The 20,014-nt window shown below is 45.4% G+C and overlaps 1 protein-coding gene across 1 annotated transcript in view; it reads right to left on the reverse strand.

Moving 5' to 3' along the window:
* The window catches only part of LRRC74B (leucine rich repeat containing 74B), a 75,996-nt gene that overhangs the window by 2,991 nt on the left and 52,991 nt on the right, over nt 1-20,014 (reverse strand). Inside the window, exons 10-12 of the mRNA XM_068238732.1 lie at nt 17,143-17,259; nt 6,330-6,458; nt 252-337 (exon numbers count right to left, since the gene is read on the reverse strand). Coding sequence (XP_068094833.1) covers nt 252-337; nt 6,330-6,458; nt 17,143-17,259 — 332 coding nt within the window. The remainder of the gene's footprint in view (nt 1-251; nt 338-6,329; nt 6,459-17,142; nt 17,260-20,014) is intronic.

The raw sequence follows: 20,014 nt of genomic DNA on the forward strand, positions 1-20,014 counted from the left end.
TGTACTTGCAGCATGATGACAAGGCAAAGATTTCTGTAATTACTGCATCACAGCAATGTCTTCATGACACTGCACACTAATGTATTATTAGGATCCCACGTAATTACTGGTGGCTCCCTGGACTGGTGTACCTGGACCACAGAAAATATGGCCCTGTAACAATTTGTCTAAAATTTTATATGTGAGGCCACTGAATCCCACAAATACACATGGAAAATGATTGTTAATATGATACAACCTACTATAATTACCTGAAATCAATAATGCCTGTCTTGTCTTTGTCCAGGAAGTCAATCAGTTGTTGCATTTCCACTTTTGACATTATGATTCCAATACTCTGAGGTTTAGAAGAAAATAATGTAATAAAGTAAAATGATCTATATTTTCAAGGTAGAACTAAGGTAAAAGAAAAATACAGTAGATAAAGCAATAACAGCAACAAAGATTAAAATCCAGCTTTTTAAAATGACAATATTTTGAAGAAACAGCATGGTGGCGTAGTGGTTAGTGCTCTCGCCTTGCAGTGCTGGTTCCCCGGTTTGAATCGAGGCACGTCAAAATCTGCAAGGAGTTTGTATGTTCTACCCGTGTCTGTGTGGGTTTCCTCTGGTCACTCCAGTTTCCTCCCACATCCCAAAGACATACAGATAAGTGAATTGGCTTCCCCCTAAATTGGCTCCAGACTATGTTATATACCCTACACGATACAAACATAGACATATGACTATAGTAAGGCCCTCTGAGGGACAGTTAGTGACAAGACAATATATACTCTGTACAGCGCTGTGTAATATGTCGGCGCTATACAAATATTTAACCACTTGAGGACCGTGGGCTTTACCCCCCTTAAGGAACAAACCCTTTTTTTCCATTCAGACCACTTTAGCTTTCACAGTTTATTGCTCGCTCATACAACCTACCACCTAAATGAATTTTGGCTCCTTTTCTTGTCACTAATAAAGCTTTCTTTTGGTGCAATTTGATTGCTGCTGCGATTTTTACTTTTTATTATATTCAGCAAAAAAGACATGAATTTTGGCAAAAAAAATATTTTTTAAACTTTCTGTGCTGACATTTTTCAAATAAAGTAAAATTTCTGTATACATGCAGCGCGAAAAATGTGGACAAACATGTTTTTGATTAAAAAAAACCATTCAGCCTATATTCATTGGTTTGGGTAAAAGTTATAGCGTTTACAAACTATGGTGCAAAAAGTGAATTTTCCCATTTTCAAGCATCTCTGACTTTTCTGACCCCCTGTCATGTTTCATGAGGGGCTAGAATTCCAGGATAGTATAAATACCCCCCAAATGACCCCATTTTGGAAAGAAGACATCCCAAATTATTCATTCAGAGGCATAGTGAGTTCATAGAAGATATTATTTTTTGTCACAAGGTAGCGGAAAATGACAGTTTGTGACAAGAAAAAAAAAAAAAAAGTTTCCATTTCTGCTAACTTGTGACAAAAAAAAAATGAAATCTGCCACGGACTCACCATGCCCCTCTCTGAATACCTTGAAGTGTCTACTTTCCAAAATGGGGTCATTTGTGGGGTGTGTTTACTGTCCTTGCATTTTGGGGGGTGCTAATTTGTAAGCACCCCTGTAAAGCCTAAAGGTGCTCATTGGACTTTGGGCCCCTTAGCGCAGTTAGGCTGCAAAAAAGTGCCACACATGTGGTATTGCCGTACTCAGGAAAAGTAGTATAATGTGTCTTGAGGTGTATTTTTACACATACCCATGCTGGGTGGGAGAAATATCTCTGTAAATGACAATTGTTTGATTTTTTTTTACACACAATTGTCCATTTACAGAGATATTTCTCCCACTCACCATGGGTATGTGTAAAAATACACCCCAAAACACATTATAATACTTCTCCTGAGTACGGCGATACCACATGTGTGGCACTTTTTTGCACCCTAACTGCGCTAAGGGGCCCAAAGTCCAATGAGTACCTTTAGGATTTCACAGGTCATTTTTGTTTCAAGACTACTCCTCACGGTTTAGGGCCCCTAAAATGCCAGGGCAGTATAGGAACCCCACTAATGACCCTATTTTAGAAAGAAGACACCCCAAGGTATTCCGTTAGGAGTATGGTGAGTTCATAGAAGATTTTATTTTTTGTCACAAGTTAGCAGAAAATGATTTTAATTGTTTTTTTTCACAAAGTGTCATTTTCCGCTAATTTGTGACAAAAAATAAAATCTTCTATGAACTCACCATACTCCTAACGGAATACCTTTGGGTGTCTTCTTTCTAGAATGGGGTCATTTGTGGGGTTCCTATACTGCCCTGGCATTTTAGGGGCCCTAAACCGTGAGGAGTAGTCTTGAAACCAAATGTCGCAAAATGACCTGTGAAATCCTAAAGGTACTCATTGGACTTTGGGCCCCTTAGCGCAGTTAGGGTGCAAAAAAGTGCCACACATGTGGTATCGCCGTACTCAGGAGAAGTAGTATAATGTGTTTTGGGGTGTATTTTTACACATACCCATGCTGAGTGGGAGAAATATCTCTGTAAATGGACAATTGTGTGTAAAAACAATCAAACAATTGTCATTTACAGAGATATTTCTCCCACCCAGCATGGGTATGTGTAAAAATACACCCCAAAACACATTATACTACTTTCCCTGAGTACGGCGATACCACATGTGACACTTTTTTGCAGCCTAGGTGCGCTAAGGGGCCCAACGTCCTATTCACAGGTCAGCACGGTGGCGTAGTGGTTAGCTCTCTCGCCTTGCAGCGCTGGGTCCCTGGTTCGAATCCCAGCCAGGGTACTATCTGCAAAGAGTTTGTATGTTCTCTCCGTGTCTGCGTGGGTTTCCTCCAGGCACTCCGGTTTCCTCCCACATTCCAAAAACATACGGATAAGTTAATTGGCTCCCCCTAAAAATTGGCCCTAGACTACGATACTTACACTACATAATATACACATATGGCAATGGTAGGGATTAGATTGTGAGCTCCTTTGAGGGACAGTTAGTGACAAGATATATATATACACTGTACAGCGCTGCGTAATATGTCGGCGCTATATAAATACTTAATAATAATAATAATAATAATTTTGAGGCATTTGTTTTCTAGACTACTCCTCACGGTTTAGGGCCCCTAAAATGCCAGGGCAGTATAGGAACCCCACAAGTGACCCCATTTTAGAAAGAAGACACCCCAAGGTATTCCGTTAGGTGTATGGCGAGTTCATAGAAGATTTTATTTTTTGTCACAAGTTAGTGAAAAATTACACTTTGTGAAAAAAAACCCAATAAAAATCAATTTCCGCTAACTTTTGACAAAAAATAAAATCTATGAACTCGTCATACACCTAACAGAATACCTTGGGGTGTCTTTTTTCTAAAATGGGGTCACTTTTGGGGTTCCTATACTGCCCTGGCATTTTACGGGCCCAAAACCGTGAGTAGTCTGGAAACCAAATGTCTCAAAATGACTGTTCAGGGGTATAAGCATCTGCAAATTTTGATGACAGGTGGTCTATTACGGGGCGAATTTTGTGGAACCGGTCATAAGCAGGGTGGCCTTTTAGATGACAGGTTGTATTGGGCCTGATCTGATGGATAGGAGTGCTAGGGGGGGGTGACAGGAGGTGATTGATGGGTGTCTCAGGGGGTGGTTAGAGGGGAAAATAGATGCAATCAATGCACTGGGGAGGTGATCGGAAGGGGGTCTGAGGGAGATCTGAGGGCTTGGCCCAGTGATCAGGAGCCCACACGGGGCAAATTAGGGCCTGATCTGATGGGTAGGTGTGCTAGCCGTAACAGGAGGTGATTGATGGGTGACTCAAGGTGTGATTAGAGAGGGGAATAGATGCAAGCAATGCACTGGCGAGGTGATCAGGGCTGGGGTCTGAGGGCGTTCTGAGGGTGTGGGCGGTTGATTGAGTGCCCTAGGGGCAGATAGGGGTCTAATCTGATGGATAGCAGTGACAGGGGGTGATTGATGGGTAATTAGTGGGTGTTTAGGGTAGAGAACAGATGTAAACAATGCATTTGGGAGGTGATCTGATGTCGGATCTGCGGGCGATCTATTGGTGTGGGTGGGTGATCAGATTGCCCGCAAGAGGCAGGTTAGGGGCTGATTGATGGGTGGCAGTGACAGGGGGTGATTGATGGGTGGCAGTGACAGGGGGTGATTGATGGGTGATTGACAGGTGATCAGTGGGTTATTACAGGGAAGAACAGATGTAAATAATGCACTGGCGAATTGATAAGGGGGGGGGGTCTTAGGGCAATCTGAGCGTGTAGGCGGGTGATTGGGTGCCCGCAAGGGGCAGATTAGGGTCTGATCTGATGGGTAACAGTGATAGGGGGTGATTGATGGGTGATTGATGGGTAATTAGTGGGTGTTTAGGGTAGAGAACAGATGTAAACACTGCACTTGGGAGGTGATCTGACGTCGGATCTGCGGGCGATCTATTGGTGTGGGTGGGTGATCAGATTGCCCGCAAGGGGCAGGTTAGGGGCTGATTGATGGGTGGCAGTGACAGGGGGAGATTGATGGGTGATTGATGGGTGATTAACAGGTGATCAGGGGGATATATGCATACAGTACACAGGGGGGGGGGGTCTGGGGAGAATCTGAGGGGTGGGGGGGTGATCAGGAGGGAGCAGGGGGCAGTTTAGGGAATTAAAAAAAATAGGGTTTACAGATAGTGACAGGGAGTGATTGATGGGTGATTAGGGGGGTGATTAGGTGCAAACAGTGGTCTGGGGGGTGGGCGGGGGGGGGGGGTCTGAGGGGTGCTGTGGGCGATCAGGGGGCAGGGGGGGGGGGAAATCAGTGTGCTTGGGTGCAGACTAGGGTGGCTGCAGCCTGCCCTGGTGGTCCCTCGGACACTGGGACCACCAGGGCAGGAGGCAGCCTGTATAATACACTTTGCATGCGGCGATCCGGGTGCTAGTAACCCGCCGGCGCTTCCGAACGGCCGGCGGGTTACAGAGCGAGGGGGGCGGAGCCAGTCCCCGGTGGAGGATCGCGTCATTGCGATCGCTCCGCCCATGCCCGTACAAGGACCGCCGCCATCTGTACATGCGGCGGTCCTTGCGGGGTCCACTTCCCGGCCGCCAATTGTACATACGGCGGTCGGGAAGTGGTTAAAGAGAACCTAAGGTGGGGTTCTGACAATGAAATCTGCATACAGAGGCTGGGTCTGCCTATACAGCCCAGCTTCTGTTGCTATCCAGATCCCCCCTAAGCCCCCCCTGCGCTCTGTGATCACCCATAAATCACAGCCGCTTTGCCGACACGCAGCATGTCACAGCGGGCTGTGTTTACCTCTGTACTGTCAGTCTGCTGCTCCCCCCGCCTCCTGCATAGCTCCGGTCCCCACCCGCGTCCCTTCCCTCCCCGCTGATTGGATCAGCGGGGAGGGAAGGGACGCGGGCGGGGACCGGAGCTATGCAGGAGACGGGGGGAGAGCCGAGACTGACGATACAGAGGTAAACACAGCCCGCTTTATTTATGGTTTTATGGGTGAGCGCAGGGGGGGCTTAGGGGGGATCTGGATAGCAACAGACGCTGGGCTGTATAGGCAGACCCAGCCTCTGTATGCGGATTTCATTGTCAGAACCCCACCTCGGGTTCTCTTTAAATAAAAATAAAATAAAGGATACTATCTGTAACTTGTTATGGAGCATGCTGCCTGCAGTCATTATCCATTGCTCACGGTGTCTCTTCTGGTGTGTCTATTAATGGCTTAAAGGGAACCCAAGGTGAGAAACATATGGAGGCTGTAATATGTATTTCCTTTTAAACAATGCATGTTCCCTGGTTGTCCTGCTGATCTCTGCCTCTTGCCTCTTACTTTTAGCCATACACTATGAACAAATGAATTCTGACTGGATTAGCTGCATGTTTTAGATGTGTGATGCAGACACTACTCACCAGAAAGATGAGCAGGGCTGCTAGGCAACTGGCATTATGTAATAGGAAATAAATATGGCATCCTCCATGTATCTCTTCCCTCCCTCTGGTTCCTTTTAAGAGCCCAGTCTAGGAAAATACTGACTGATATGTGTGCGGCTCTTTTTACCTACCAGTTTGTGTAGCTGCTTAATCAGATGTAAATAATTTTGAGTTCATGCAACATTTATGCTAATTTTAAGCAGATGCACACAGCGTAAACATGGACCACATACAGCCACTATAGCATCTGGTCCATGTTCAAGTTGAATACATTTGCATAAAATTAGCATAAACTCAGAATGATTTGCATCTTATTGACCATATTTAACTCTCAAGTAGTCAACTGCATATTTCTGACTGATCATTAATCAATTTAAAGATAGAATAAATGGCAACTTACAGTTAATGTCTGTTCAAAGTCTTCATGAGTAATTTGAATAGCTTTCTGTTCTTCCATTTTCCCCATTAATTCAGACAGCTGCAGGTTATTGTCCTTCGCATAATTTTTAACCTTTTGTATTGGGTCTGCCTGAGGGAGAGAGAGCGCAACAAAGCAAAGCAAAAATAACTACAAAGGAGCGGACTGTTGGCTTTATCATCCTACCATCAGCATTAGGAACACGAACACGTGGTCAGATCACAGCACAAGACAGAGCCCCACGTCACTTCTTTTCATCTAATACTATTAAGACTTGGTTTAAAAACAGGAAAATCAGGTGCATATTCATCAGTCAAAACTTTTAAACCACTGACAAGTAAAGTGAATGAATACAAATCATTTAAAAATAAAGCGAGCTTAAAAAACAGCGTGGCTAGCTCTTCAATGCATTTTTGTAGATATAACTTTTCTGCGGCATGGCAGGGGTAATTCGGGTGCTATGCTAATCAAAATAAATATTGACTAAAGGTGGCTTGGGGTGGGGGGGGGGGTTTGCTTGGATCAATAAGGTTTAAGTGTGCGGCCGTACAGCGCCTGTGCTTGTGCATGTAGAGGAGTGCAGTCGTGAGTATATATCCAACAAACTCTTCTTGGATATGTTCCGGGGGTCCACGCTTGGCAAAGGAGAGGGCCAGGAGGACGTAGGAAGCCTCTAGAGAGAATCCAGGGGCTTCTCTCTTCTTAGGCAAGTATCTAATTTTATATAGTATACTTTACAAGCTATATGGGTGCAGCACATCAGATGTGACAACTGACCAGTTACAACACATTGAAGAACTGCAGTTCACTCCAACTAAGTCATTAAAAGCAAAAAGCTATCCTGTAAAGCTAAATCTGCATCTTGTGCAAGCTAAGGGTCCTTTTACACTATGACCTCGATTCATAAAGCATTACCGCATTTGGTAATGCAGAAAACAGCTGAGTTTACCGAGCACTGAGGAAAATGTCAATTCATAAAGGCTGTTACCGCAAGAAAACCTGAAATTACCGAACATTGAGGTAATTACAGAATTGTGCGGTAAATACCTTAACATGTCAGTAAATGTCAATTCATAAAGACTAGAATATGTGATAAAGCCCAGAAACATTACGGGCAGCTCTGATGTGGCGTAAACAGTGCGGAGGGGACAAAAAAGGTGCCATCACGTGCCATCAGGATATGCAAAATATTAAGCAATCTTTAATGGGATACATGTAGAAAAAAATGTCCAAAAAACACATATTTAAAACCACTTAAAAGATACAGTGGAGCGCTCCACTCCAAACACACACAGCTGGCGCTCACACACACCCTCACACTGGCACCGGCAACCACACAAACTCTGGTGTCTTCGTGGCGGCAGGGGAAGAGAGGCACATCAGCTGTGGGACGGCTGCGATACAGTAAACTTGCTGACAGAAGAAAACTGAGGAAATTCTTACCAAAACATGGGGTACTAGCAGGGAACTTGCAGCAACAGCAGACTTCGCCTATAGATGACAGGCACGCATTGCGCTCAAGAGTCACCCCTCTGGAGTATTGCAAGTGCTCAAAGGTTACTGTTGACCAACCTCTGTTGACTTAGAAAGCCGTCGGTGTGCACGCTGTCCGCAGTAGTGAAGAGTCAGCTGACCGCAGTAGAGGAGTGCTCAAATAGACTTCACGGGTGTAGCCCTGCCCACCAACGCATTGCGGCTGCCCTCTGCGAGCTTCAACTGGGTGTGCGTGGCGGGGGAATAGACGTCATATCCTTTTATGCGTTCCAGCATGGCAGGGCTAGACACAGTAGGCCGAAAGTGGGCGGGGTTATGCCGCACGATCTCGCTGAGACCTACATGCAGCTAAGCCACCCCTTATCCTCGTCCAGCCTACAGGATCATTAAAGTCCCAACTCTGTCTCAAGCCATTGATTCATCTGCAACCCAGGCAATGCAGACACAAAGGTAAATAATATGCATATCAGCGGCACCAGCAACACCATGCATGATATACAAAGATTGCGCTAGTGTACACAGCGTACTTTACATCTGTCAGAAGGAAGGCTATGCTACAAATCCGGCGCGAAGGGAAGACCATACAGAGGACAGGTATTTTCCATGCATCCACCACTAAGGGGGAACTCCACCCGTGATGATAATAATAATAATAATAATCTGAACATTTGTATAGCGCTTTTCTCCTGTTGGACTCAAAGCGCTCAAGAGCTGCAGCCACTGGGACGCGCTCAGGAGGCCACCCTGCAGTGTTAGGGAGTCTTGCCTTGAACACCTTACTGAATAGGTACTGAGTGGCAGAGGAGGCAAAGCAAATGGATACCGGCACTGCTGTAAGCTATATTTAATAAATATGGTGAATACAGTACAAAAAGCATATGAAAATTCAGGTTGCTGTAGCTGTGTTACAAATTCATAGCATATCAGGTGGGATACCTTGTGGTGCGGTGGGTGCCGGGTGAGGTTAAGCCTGACGGCCGTTTCGCGCACGTCTGCGCATCTACGGAGGCTGCAAAGGCGGGGGAGACGGATTGCCGGTATTTGTAACCAGGCGCGCACAGCGGTGACGTCCCGCTTCTCGGCTCCGCCCCTAAACTTCCTTCTCAAGTCTACAGACGGCTGGAGCGCATAGCGCACCAGCAACGTCTGACGTGATGGCAGCGTGGATACACTGAATCAGTTGATCAGTGTAGCGTGCATTACGCTTAGTCACGCGCCTGTGGTGCTAGTTGGGCCGGTCTGGCACCATCTAGTGCTAAAAAATGAGAAAGCACCTCCGATGTGGTTTCAGGGTAGAATAGTGGGAAATGAGGATGAAAGGCATAAAAACAGGTAGCAAGAAAAAGTGGGAGTGACGTTTAGCATGGTGAACATGTATAGTGCCCTAATTCCACATCGTTAAGTGCTGTCCCTGCAGCGAAACTGTCGCCCCAGTAGTGGGCGACTGTGTCGTGATAAGTGACAGTGTGTCACTAAATCTACCTAGACTAAAGAACGGAGTTGATTAAAATCATTGACAAGATTGGTTGCCCGATGAATTGACCCCATAAGGGGTCAAACGAGGGGTCAATCCAATCTCTTAGAGAGGTAGGGAGGGGTATGGGGAGCTAGAAATGGACAGCCACTGCACCAGCATCAGATAAGTTTAAATATAGGGGAAATAGGTCAAAGGAGATGTAATAACTCTAATTGGCATTCTAAGGTTAAAAAGAGACATTCAGTCTAGGGGTCCAAAAAACAAGAAAGATCCGTGTAGTCATTTAGGCCTAAAGGGCCCATTGCATTGGTCCGTAGAATCAATAGGACTTCTTCACGTTTCAATCTTTTTTCTCGATCGCCCCCTCTAGTAGGAGGTGGGACTTGTATTAAGCCTGCAAAAGTAAGTGCATTTGGATCACCCCTATGATTGTCTCTTATATGTTCCACCACTCTGGGTGATCCCTTGCCGGAGCCTATAGAATTGTAGTGTTCCCGGAATCTTTCACCCAGAGTTCTGGTAGTCTCTCCGATATAGAATCTGCCACAGGGGCACCACAGGGCATAAACCACAAATCTGGTCTTGCATGTCACAAATGCGCGTACGTGCCGTCGAATTGGTCCTACTTGTACATCTGTACCTGTCACCATCTGCTTACATGACTTACACCGACCACACCTGTGGTTGCCCTGTGGTTGGCCCCTGCGCAACCAGCTACTCCCATCAGGGGAGCTAAACTCACTTCTGCTAACAAGGGAACCAATAGTTGGAGATTTTTTAAAAGAAAGCAGAGGTCCCTCCTCTACTAAAGGTCTGAGACTGGCATCCTTTGTTAAAATGTCCCAGTGATTGATTATAGATTCCTTTATGACATCCGACATGGCGGTATATTCAAAAGTAAAGGGGGTTGTTTTCCTCTCATATTTCCTTTTGGCCGTCTTTCTCTGGAGGAGGGTTTGTCTGTCTTGGGAAAGGGCCTTTTTGAAGGCTTTCTGGATTAACTCCTTCTCGTAACCTCTGGCAGTTAGCCTAGACCCTAGTTCCTCGGATTGGCGACGAAACTCAGCGTCGCTCGCGTTGTTGCGGCGAAGCCTGAGGAACTGGCCATAGGGTAATGCCTTGGTCACGTGTTCAGGGTGGAAACTTGTTCTGTGCAACAGGGAATTGGATGCGGTGGGCTTCCTATAGCCCCTTGGTATTAACCTATCACCCGGCACCCACCGCACCACAAGGTATCCCACCTGATATGCTATGAATTTGTAACACAGCTACAGCAACCTGAATTTTCATATGCTTTTTGTACTGTATTCACCATATTTATTAAATATAGCTTACAGCAGTGCCGGTATCCATTTGCTTTGCCTCCTCTGCCACCTGGTACATTTCTATACACCAGAGCACGCTATGCTAGAAGTGGGATAGATTCAAGACCACCGCAGGACGCCAGCTCTCACAGTAGTGCCAACCCGCTGCTTTTTCTACAAAAAATCATCTTGATCCATTCTTTTTGGGGTTAGAGCACACGAATATGTCGACCACATCTGGTCACGATTATGATGTACATTCTGAGTCAGATGACGACAATACATCAAGCGATGATGAGCGAGAGGAACTAGCGGTGATCAATGGGAGATGCGATGTTCAAAGTTTTTTTAAAAACACAGCGACATCTACAGCATCAAATAAAACGGTGGGTGCTCGGGTTGCTGAAATCAACTTGGAGAGGTTAAGCGAGAAGGAGGTGAAGTTGTTTTGGACGGTCACAGCATTACAGCAGTATAAAGAGGATAAGATAGTGGCACGAGGCTTTAGACGTTATGTCGAGCCATCGGAATATCAGGACGATGAAGCATTTGTGAAAAAATGGAAAAATGCCTACCTGCTGCATGCTGCGAACTTGCAGGATATAGTCCTTGAACGAACAAGGGAGGAACACGTTAAAACTCTAAAAGAAATTGAATCCACTAAGAATCAATATCTGAGTATGGTGGAGAAAAAACAATACTCTAAGACGATTAAAAGGATTGACCGCAAACTCACGGTAATACAGGACACGATCAAAGAAAGGAAACTAAAGAAATTCCAGAGGGATAAGGAGGATCATCTTCTCAAAAGATACTTCTCTTGGCAGAGAGGGGGAAAAGCGAAAACACCAAGAAAGGGAAAGGGCTACTGGACCACAGACACGGAATCCAGTGAGGACGAGGTCAAAGTTGATGCAAAAAAGCCGATTGCACGGGGGCAACAAAGTGGCGACAATCCTCAAACCCCTGCTCGCCCTTTAGGAGGAGCACACGGAGGGGCAGAGGAAAAAACAAAGCAAAGAAAAAAGAACAAACGTCTATCATGGGAGGACAAGAAGGATCGCAAACGGAGGAGGAATTGAGAATGGATGGCGAAATACCCCAACCCTTGGAGATACTGAACCTTTCTGATCAAAATTTACCAGAGGGCACAGAAACGCTGCTACAGAAGGGTCTGAACTTTTCCTTAGCCACGGATTTTGACTTCGCCAAATTTAAAATTGAACTCTATAAAAATGTCAGACGACTGAATATCAAATGGCATTTTGCCAAAAGGGAGACGGCACCAATGAAAGATGGTGCCACGTGGGGAACTGCTCGAGTAAGCCCCTTAGGCTTTAGCCCAGACATATCATGGGGTGACCAGGTTATGGTGAACCTAGAGATCCTAAAAGAACTAGATACTACGTCAAATGAGATTCAGATGGATGTAGGCATAAGAGAGGGACCCACTCTTGGCGATGTCTCTACCTTTAGACCATGTAAATCTGTTACTCCGTTCCATGTTCAACCTGGATCCTGCCTGGATGTCTTCCAGAAAATGGTGGAGAGAGACTTAAAGGCAGAAATCTATCCAAAGGCTACTAAGAATATATCTGAAAGGGAAGCTCGGGCCCTCAAGTGGCTGCGTTCAAGACCAGATCTATTAATTAAGAGGGCGGATAAAGGAGGGACAATTGTAGTGATGACCGCAGAACAATATAAAAGTGAAGCCCTCAGGCAGTTGCAAGACAGGAGTGTCTATCAGCCCCTGACCGAAGACCCCACTATCCGCTATCAAAATTCCCTAAGGTCCCTCCTGAAGAAAGGAGTAGAACAAGGAATACTCACCTCCACGCTAGCCAATGGGCTGCTGCCCACTTGCCCAACAAAGCCAGTTTGGTACCATATCCCAAAGGTTCACAAGTCCCGGACTAGTCCTCCGGGTCGGCCCATTGTCTCTGGCATTGGGTCGACGACGGAGAGACTGTCCAGGTACCTGGACCACGTCCTCAGGCCACTCATGGAGGAGATCCCCTCCCACCTTTCCGACACGGTCGACGTTTTAAGGGGCCTCGAGGACCATACGTGGCACGTAGGTGACCTACTGGCGACGATCGACGTTGAGAGTTTGTACAGCCGCATACCCCATGATTTGGGGGTGCAGGCTGTTAGGCTCTTCTTGAACAGAACTGATAGAAATGAGGCATGGAAGGCATACATTTGTGAGTGTCTCATGTTTGTCTTGACACACAATGCCTTCCTGTTCGATAAAAAGTGGTACCACCAGGTCTCTGGCACTGCCATGGGCACAGCAGTCTCCTGCACCTATGCTAACTTATTCTTGGCATGGTGGGAGGAGCTGCATATCCACTCCACGTGCAATCCTTTCAGGCGACAACTCAGGACGTGGTCCAGGTACGTGGACGACGTCCTCGTATTCTGGTCCGGGACTTGTGAATCATTCTTTGACTTTCTAGGCTACATTAACCAAAATAAATGTAACATGATCTTTACAGCCACCACCAGCTATGAAAAGGTGGCGTTCTTAGATCTGGAATTGGAAGTGGAGAATGATAGGTTAATACCAAGGGGCTATAGGAAGCCCACCGCATCCAATTCCCTGTTGCACAGAACAAGTTTCCACCCTGAACACGTGACCAAGGCATTACCCTATGGCCAGTTCCTCAGGCTTCGCCGCAACAACGCGAGCGACGCTGAGTTTCGTCGCCAATCCGAGGAACTAGGGTCTAGGCTAACTGCCAGAGGTTACGAGAAGGAGTTAATCCAGAAAGCCTTCAAAAAGGCCCTTTCCCAAGACAGACAAACCCTCCTCCAGAGAAAGACGGCCAAAAGGAAATATGAGAGGAAAACAACCCCCTTTACTTTTGAATATACCGCCATGTCGGATGTCATAAAGGAATCTATAATCAATCACTGGGACATTTTAACAAAGGATGCCAGTCTCAGACCTTTAGTAGAGGAGGGACCTCTGCTTTCTTTTAAAAAATCTCCAACTATTGGTTCCCTTGTTAGCAGAAGTGAGTTTAGCTCCCCTGATGGGAGTAGCTGGTTGCGCAGGGGCCAACCACAGGGCAACCACAGGTGTGGTCGGTGTAAGTCATGTAAGCAGATGGTGACAGGTACAGATGTACAAGTAGGACCAATTCGACGGCACGTACGCGCATTTGTGACATGCAAGACCAGATTTGTGGTTTATGCCCTGTGGTGCCCCTGTGGCAGATTCTATATCGGAGAGACTACCAGAACTCTGGGCGAAAGATTCCGGGAACACTACAATTCTATAGGCTCCGGCAAGGGATCACCCAGAGTGGTGGAACATATAAGAGACAATCATAGGGGTGATCCAAATGCACTTACTTTTGCAGGCTTAATACAAGTCCCACCTCCTACTAGAGGGGGCGATCGAGAAAAAAGATTGAAACGTGAAGAAGTCCTATTGATTCTACGGACCAATGCAATGGGCCCTTTAGGCCTAAATGACTACACAGATCTTTCTTGTTTTTTGGACCCCTAGACTGAATGTCTCTTTTTAACCTTAGAATGCCAATTAGAGTTATTACATCTCCTTTGACCTATTTCCCCTATATTTAAACTTATCTGATGCTGGTGCAGTGGCTGTCCATTTCTAGCTCCCCATACCCCTCCCTACCTCTCTAAGAGATTGGATTGACCCCTCGTTTGACCCCTTATGGGGTCAATTCATCGGGCAACCAATCTTGTCAATGATTTTAATCAACTCCGTTCTTTAGTCTAGGTAGATTTAGTGACACACTGTCACTTATCACGACACAGTCGCCCACTACTGGGGCGACAGTTTCGCTGCAGGGACAGCACTTAACGATGTGGAATTAGGGCACTATACATGTTCACCATGCTAAACGTCACTCCCACTTTTTCTTGCTACCTGTTTTTATGCCTTTCATCCTCATTTCCCACTATTCTACCCTGAAACCACATCGGAGGTGCTTTCTCATTTTTTAGCACTAGATGGTGCCAGACCGGCCCAACTAGCACCACAGGCGCGTGACTAAGCGTAATGCACGCTACACTGATCAACTGATTCAGTGTATCCACGCTGCCATCACGTCAGACGTTGCTGGTGCGCTATGCGCTCCAGCCGTCTGTAGACTTGAGAAGGAAGTTTAGGGGCGGAGCCGAGAAGCGGGACGTCACCGCTGTGCGCGCCTGGTTACTAATACCGGCAATCCGTCTCCCCCGCCTTTGCAGCCTCCGTAGATGCGCAGACGTGCGCGAAACGGCCGTCAGGCTTAACCTCACCCGGCACCCACCGCACCACAAGGTATCCCACCTGATATGCTATGAATTTGTAACACAGCTACAGCAACCTGAATTTTCATATGCTTTTTGTACTGTATTCACCATATTTATTAAATATAGCTTACAGCAGTGCCGGTATCCATTTGCTTTGCCTCCTCTGCCACCTGGTACATTTCTATACACCAGAGCACGCTATGCTAGAAGTGGGATAGATTCAAGACCACCGCAGGACGCCAGCTCTCACAGTAGTGCCAACCCGCTGCTTTTTCTACAAAAAATCATCTGAATAGGTACTGACCCTAGCCAGGATCGAACCCTGGTCTCCCATGTCAAAGGCAGTGCACTTAACCAGTACTCTATTCAGCCACTGATGATGCTACCCTTTGCATTCATAGGAACGGGACAAAGTCCAAGTCACTATTTAAACCCATCGGTTCTAAAGAATTCAAGGTATAGATCCACTGGGATTCCTTCTGGAGGAGTGCCTTCTCCCTGTCACCTCCCCTTCCACAATCCGGTAACCTGTAGATCCCCTTAAACTTCAGTCCCGCAGGATTACCTCCATGTATTTCTCCAAAATGTTCTACCACACCACTTCTGTACGGTGGCGTAGTGGTTAGCTCTCTCGCCTTGCAGCGCTGGGTCCCTGGTTCGAATCCCAGCCAGGGCACTATCTGCAAAGAGTTTGTATGTTCTCTCCGTGTCTGCGTGGGTTTCTTCCCATATTCCAAAAACATACAGATAAGTTAATTGGCTCCCTCTAAAATTGGCCCTAGACTACAGTACTTACACTACATAATATAGACATATGGCAATGGTAGGGATTAGATTGTGAGCTCCTTTGAGGGACAGTTAGTGACAAGATATATATATATATACATATATACACTGTACAGCGCTGCGTAATATGTCGGCGCTATATAAATACTAAATAATAATAATAATAATTCTTTTGTATCCCAGCTCGAATATCACTTAAATGTTCTCTGTAAACAGTAAGGAGACTGCAAAGCTGTGATTCGCAGAAGCAGAGAGAGCTATGACAGGAACAGAGAGCTAATAGAAACAGCCCCTGTCTCCTGCAAGTCCCGCTGATCGGATGTTGATAGGCTGCAAAGGCTTCTTGGGAGGAACAAGCTTTTCTACCCCACAGGCAGCGAGAAGAGAGAATGGAACAAAAGAGGTTTTCCCTGCAGCCCTTCGGCTGTTTAATCCTTTAGGTTCCTGTTTGAAGATGCAGAGGAGCTAGTAAGAAAATCACCTAAGCAGGGCATCTTAAGAGTTTCTTGGAGTTCATCTAAACTGTTGCAATTAAATAAAATGTTAAGAAAGTCTAATAGACAGATTCAGACCAAGCAGAGGCAGTATAACAAACATGTACATTCTAAAGGGATGTCAGGATGCCTCTTACTATTGTAATGCCCTCACTGCAAGGAACAGCATGTAACAACACAGAGACAGCTCCAAACACTTTCTGCTGTTACTAAACAGGCTGTTGTCAAATGGCTTCAGTAAATTACTGAACATCTACTGCACCTGTGAACATTTGTATGAATTGGCAGACTAAAGTCTAAAATACAGAATGTGGTATTTAAACAAAAGTGTGAAGTGTAAAAGTGCCCCACTCTCTGTCGTGCCTTTTCTGGTGTATGGTTAAGTGCATAAGTGTAGTTGTGGCAGCAGTCAATGCCTATATTCCTGTACCAACATCCAACAACAGCTGTGACAGCTGTTGGGAACCTTATTTATTTTATAATTTAAGGGTAAATTATAACATACACAATGGGCCCCTTCACTGATGCATTGGCTCTGCAGTGGTTTTGGTTCCATCATAATAACGCACGTCACGATGTACGCTACTGGACAATCTGCATGTTACGCCGCATCACAAATAAAAGATGGCCAGGTATCATGTGTTGCCACGCACATGTGTGACGCTAATTTTAAAATCTGTTGCCATGTTCTGCATGCATATCGCAATTAATTCAATATGAACTTACCCTAAATGAATACTGCAGAGGAGGTTAACCTTAGTAAATGTTGTTTTTAATTTGAGAAAGGTTTATGTTAAGAACATATAATTTCTGCTACGAAACAAGCTAGAGACGTGATGACAGGGAATCCCTAAAGTGCACACAATTTATAAGATTTTCAAAACTTAAATGTTATCAAAGTGTTATATCACCTTGTTTAAAACGAGGTGCTTGATATAGATTGCAGCGAGTACAAATGATCTTACCTTTAGATAGGTTCTTTTGAACATTTCAGAATTTCCACCAAGTTTAATCATCAAATTTGGCATAGTTGCCTTCACAGCAGTGTGCAAATCATCAAATTGTTTATTAACTACAATGTCCTGCAGAGAAAAGCAAAGCAGGGTTTTTAATACATGGAACACTTGACTGAACTATACGGTAACTGCAGTTTAGCAATGAATGGCTTATAATGTTTACTACAAAACTGTATGCCCTTGCAGCTGGACAATGCACAATATGCAGACTTCATATCCTTGATGATAACAGATGTGATTTAGGCTGGCTTCACACTATGACGGAGCAATACTATGTCCATTTTAATGGATTTGTGGTAATCTGTTGGTTTCTGTTTTGGTACCCACTTGTGGTTTGTTTTGCCTATTAATCTTGCATTGGGCTTTCTACTCATTTTAAGTAAAATTATTTAAAATAAACACGATGTACCTGTAAATGAATATTACATACTTAACTTGCCGTCAGTTCCTCTCAGGAGCTCACTATTTTCTTCTAACAAAGATTCCTTCCAGTTCTAACTAGATCTAGTCGGAACTGAAAGTCTTAGGCCTTTTCCACTATATCAGTTGCTGTCAATTATAACTGAAAGGACAACTGATGTGCAAGGTAATGTCTATGTTTCCCTATGGCGCAAGCAGTATTACTGGTTAACAGAGTGCTGACCCAGAAGCTGTTATGAGGTCATCACCATTTTTAAAATGGAGAATTCCATCAGTGGACAAACTGGACGTGCAACAGGAGAAAAGAGCAGGACATATGTATGTTTATTTTGACTTTTATTTTTCAGTTCAGGTTAGCTTTAAGATGACAGTTTGCTGACACCCTCCTGTACTATAGTTATAGTTAACTCATTCCTGAAGCCAAAAAAAGTAAAAAAATAAAAATAAAAAAATAAGATACTTATCTCAGCAGTAGGAAACCTCTGAATAATCCAGAGGCTTCCCCGATCCTCTTACACCCCACAATTCCAGCACTGGGTCCCTTGAAACATTTTCGGCACAAGCTTGTTGGATATGTTTCTCGTGGCCGTGTTCTCGCTATGTACGAGTTTATTGGGAATACTGGGCATGCACAAATAAGGTCCTGGCATGTCCAGTAGAAAGAAAGAAGCCACTCTACACTGCTTCTTCCATCTGTGCATGTTTGGACCTTACTCCTACTGGGTGTGAGGAAACGCGGAAAAGCCGCCGCTAAGACTCAGAGTGAGGCGGCTGATTCTGCGTCCAACAGGGCAGCTGGCGCGCAGGCGGAGCGCGGAGAAACGCCGCATGCTATAACAACAGGGCGGCGGATTCCGCGTCCAAGGCGGCAAGTTGCACGCATAGTCCTGCTCCTTTCAACAATGCGGAATGCGGAGAAAACGCTGCACGTACGGACAGCGGTGCGGCGGTTTCCGCATCCAACACAGCAGAAACATTACAACACATGACTGGTGTGGCTGGGACTGATAGTCCACATTGGTTTAGGAGGACGCGCGTGCGTGCGCGCGCGCAGAGAGGCAGGGCCTTTATGGCAGTCAGAAGGGGGTCAGCTGACAAATTCAGCAACCTTCATTGGTCCAGCACTTAGGGGAGGCGCTGGAGAGCGCTAGAGTATATATACTGGGTGCTGGTCAGTTCTCTGGTGTCTGGCGTTGCGATCACTACGTGGTAGCACTCAGACCTTGTCAGTGTCTGTGTTATTAGACAGTTTCATAGGTGTTGATGATCACGGAGCTCACACCTTAGTCTAGGAATTCTGTACCATCTGTATTATTGTTATTATCTAGCTCAGTCCCTGGAGTGTGAGAATTTGGAGCTCACACTCAAGTCTAGGCATTGTTGATTATCTGTTATGACCTTCTGCTTTCCTGACCATTCTTCTGATCTCTGATTCTGTACCTTTGTCTTTCTGATACCTTGTTGCCAAACTCTGCTAGTTCCAGGATTCTGCATCTGTCTCCTGTCTCTGTACTGTATCTGTCCGTGTGTTTACAACCTGGCCTGTCCGACCTCGAGAACTATCTCTCCTGTTAAGAGATAGTTCACAGATCCGTTAGTGACACTGCTCCTTGGTGTCACTCACGTTCTGTCCTTCCCACTCTCTCAGTCTGGCTCCGCCCCTTGGGGAGCATCAGACCTGTGGAAGGAATCTGATCCAGAGCAGTATCTCTTAGTGCCTAGCACCTATCTCTCAGGTGCTTTCCTCAAAGTATTACTGTTGCACCAAACACTCTCATCCCTCAGGTGTCCAGAGGTTAGAAGATATATCTGATTATCAGTGATACTGCAGATCATCAATAATCGGGTATATATCTGTATTCTCGGTGATACTGCAGATCACCGGTAATCAGACCCTCTCTGTGTTACACCGATCGTTACACTGGGCATGCACGCACCTTACTTATTATTGCTCAGTATGAATAAGCTTGTACACAGATGAAGGCATGGCCACATAAGGCAACAGAGGGCTAAAAGAGGGTCTAGGAAGCATTTGGACCATGTAAAGACTCCCCACTACTGAGATGAGTATCCACTTTGTTATCCTTTTCTAGAAACAGATCTGCTTTAAGGTCTTTGCTATTCTTTCCCAGGGATATCATTTGCAGGTAGCGTTTATAAAATTGGGTTGGGCCTTGTCATGGATTTATACACCCTAAATATTAAGTTCCCCATGTGAATGAATTAGCTTGAAGGCATTTTTAAGAAAAGCTTGGTATGCTTCTCTCTATCTCCTTCTCTCACCTCATGACAGGCATTCAATTTGGCATGGAACAGGAAACTCCTGGTAGGAACTTCACAAGCTGCGCTTCCATTAAAATGAACACAAAAAGCCTTCTCTGTGTTGTCTGTGATTTTCATT

This window comes from Hyperolius riggenbachi, chromosome 1 (genome assembly GCF_040937935.1).
Source record: "Hyperolius riggenbachi isolate aHypRig1 chromosome 1, aHypRig1.pri, whole genome shotgun sequence".
Taxonomy (NCBI): Eukaryota; Metazoa; Chordata; class Amphibia; order Anura; family Hyperoliidae; genus Hyperolius; species Hyperolius riggenbachi.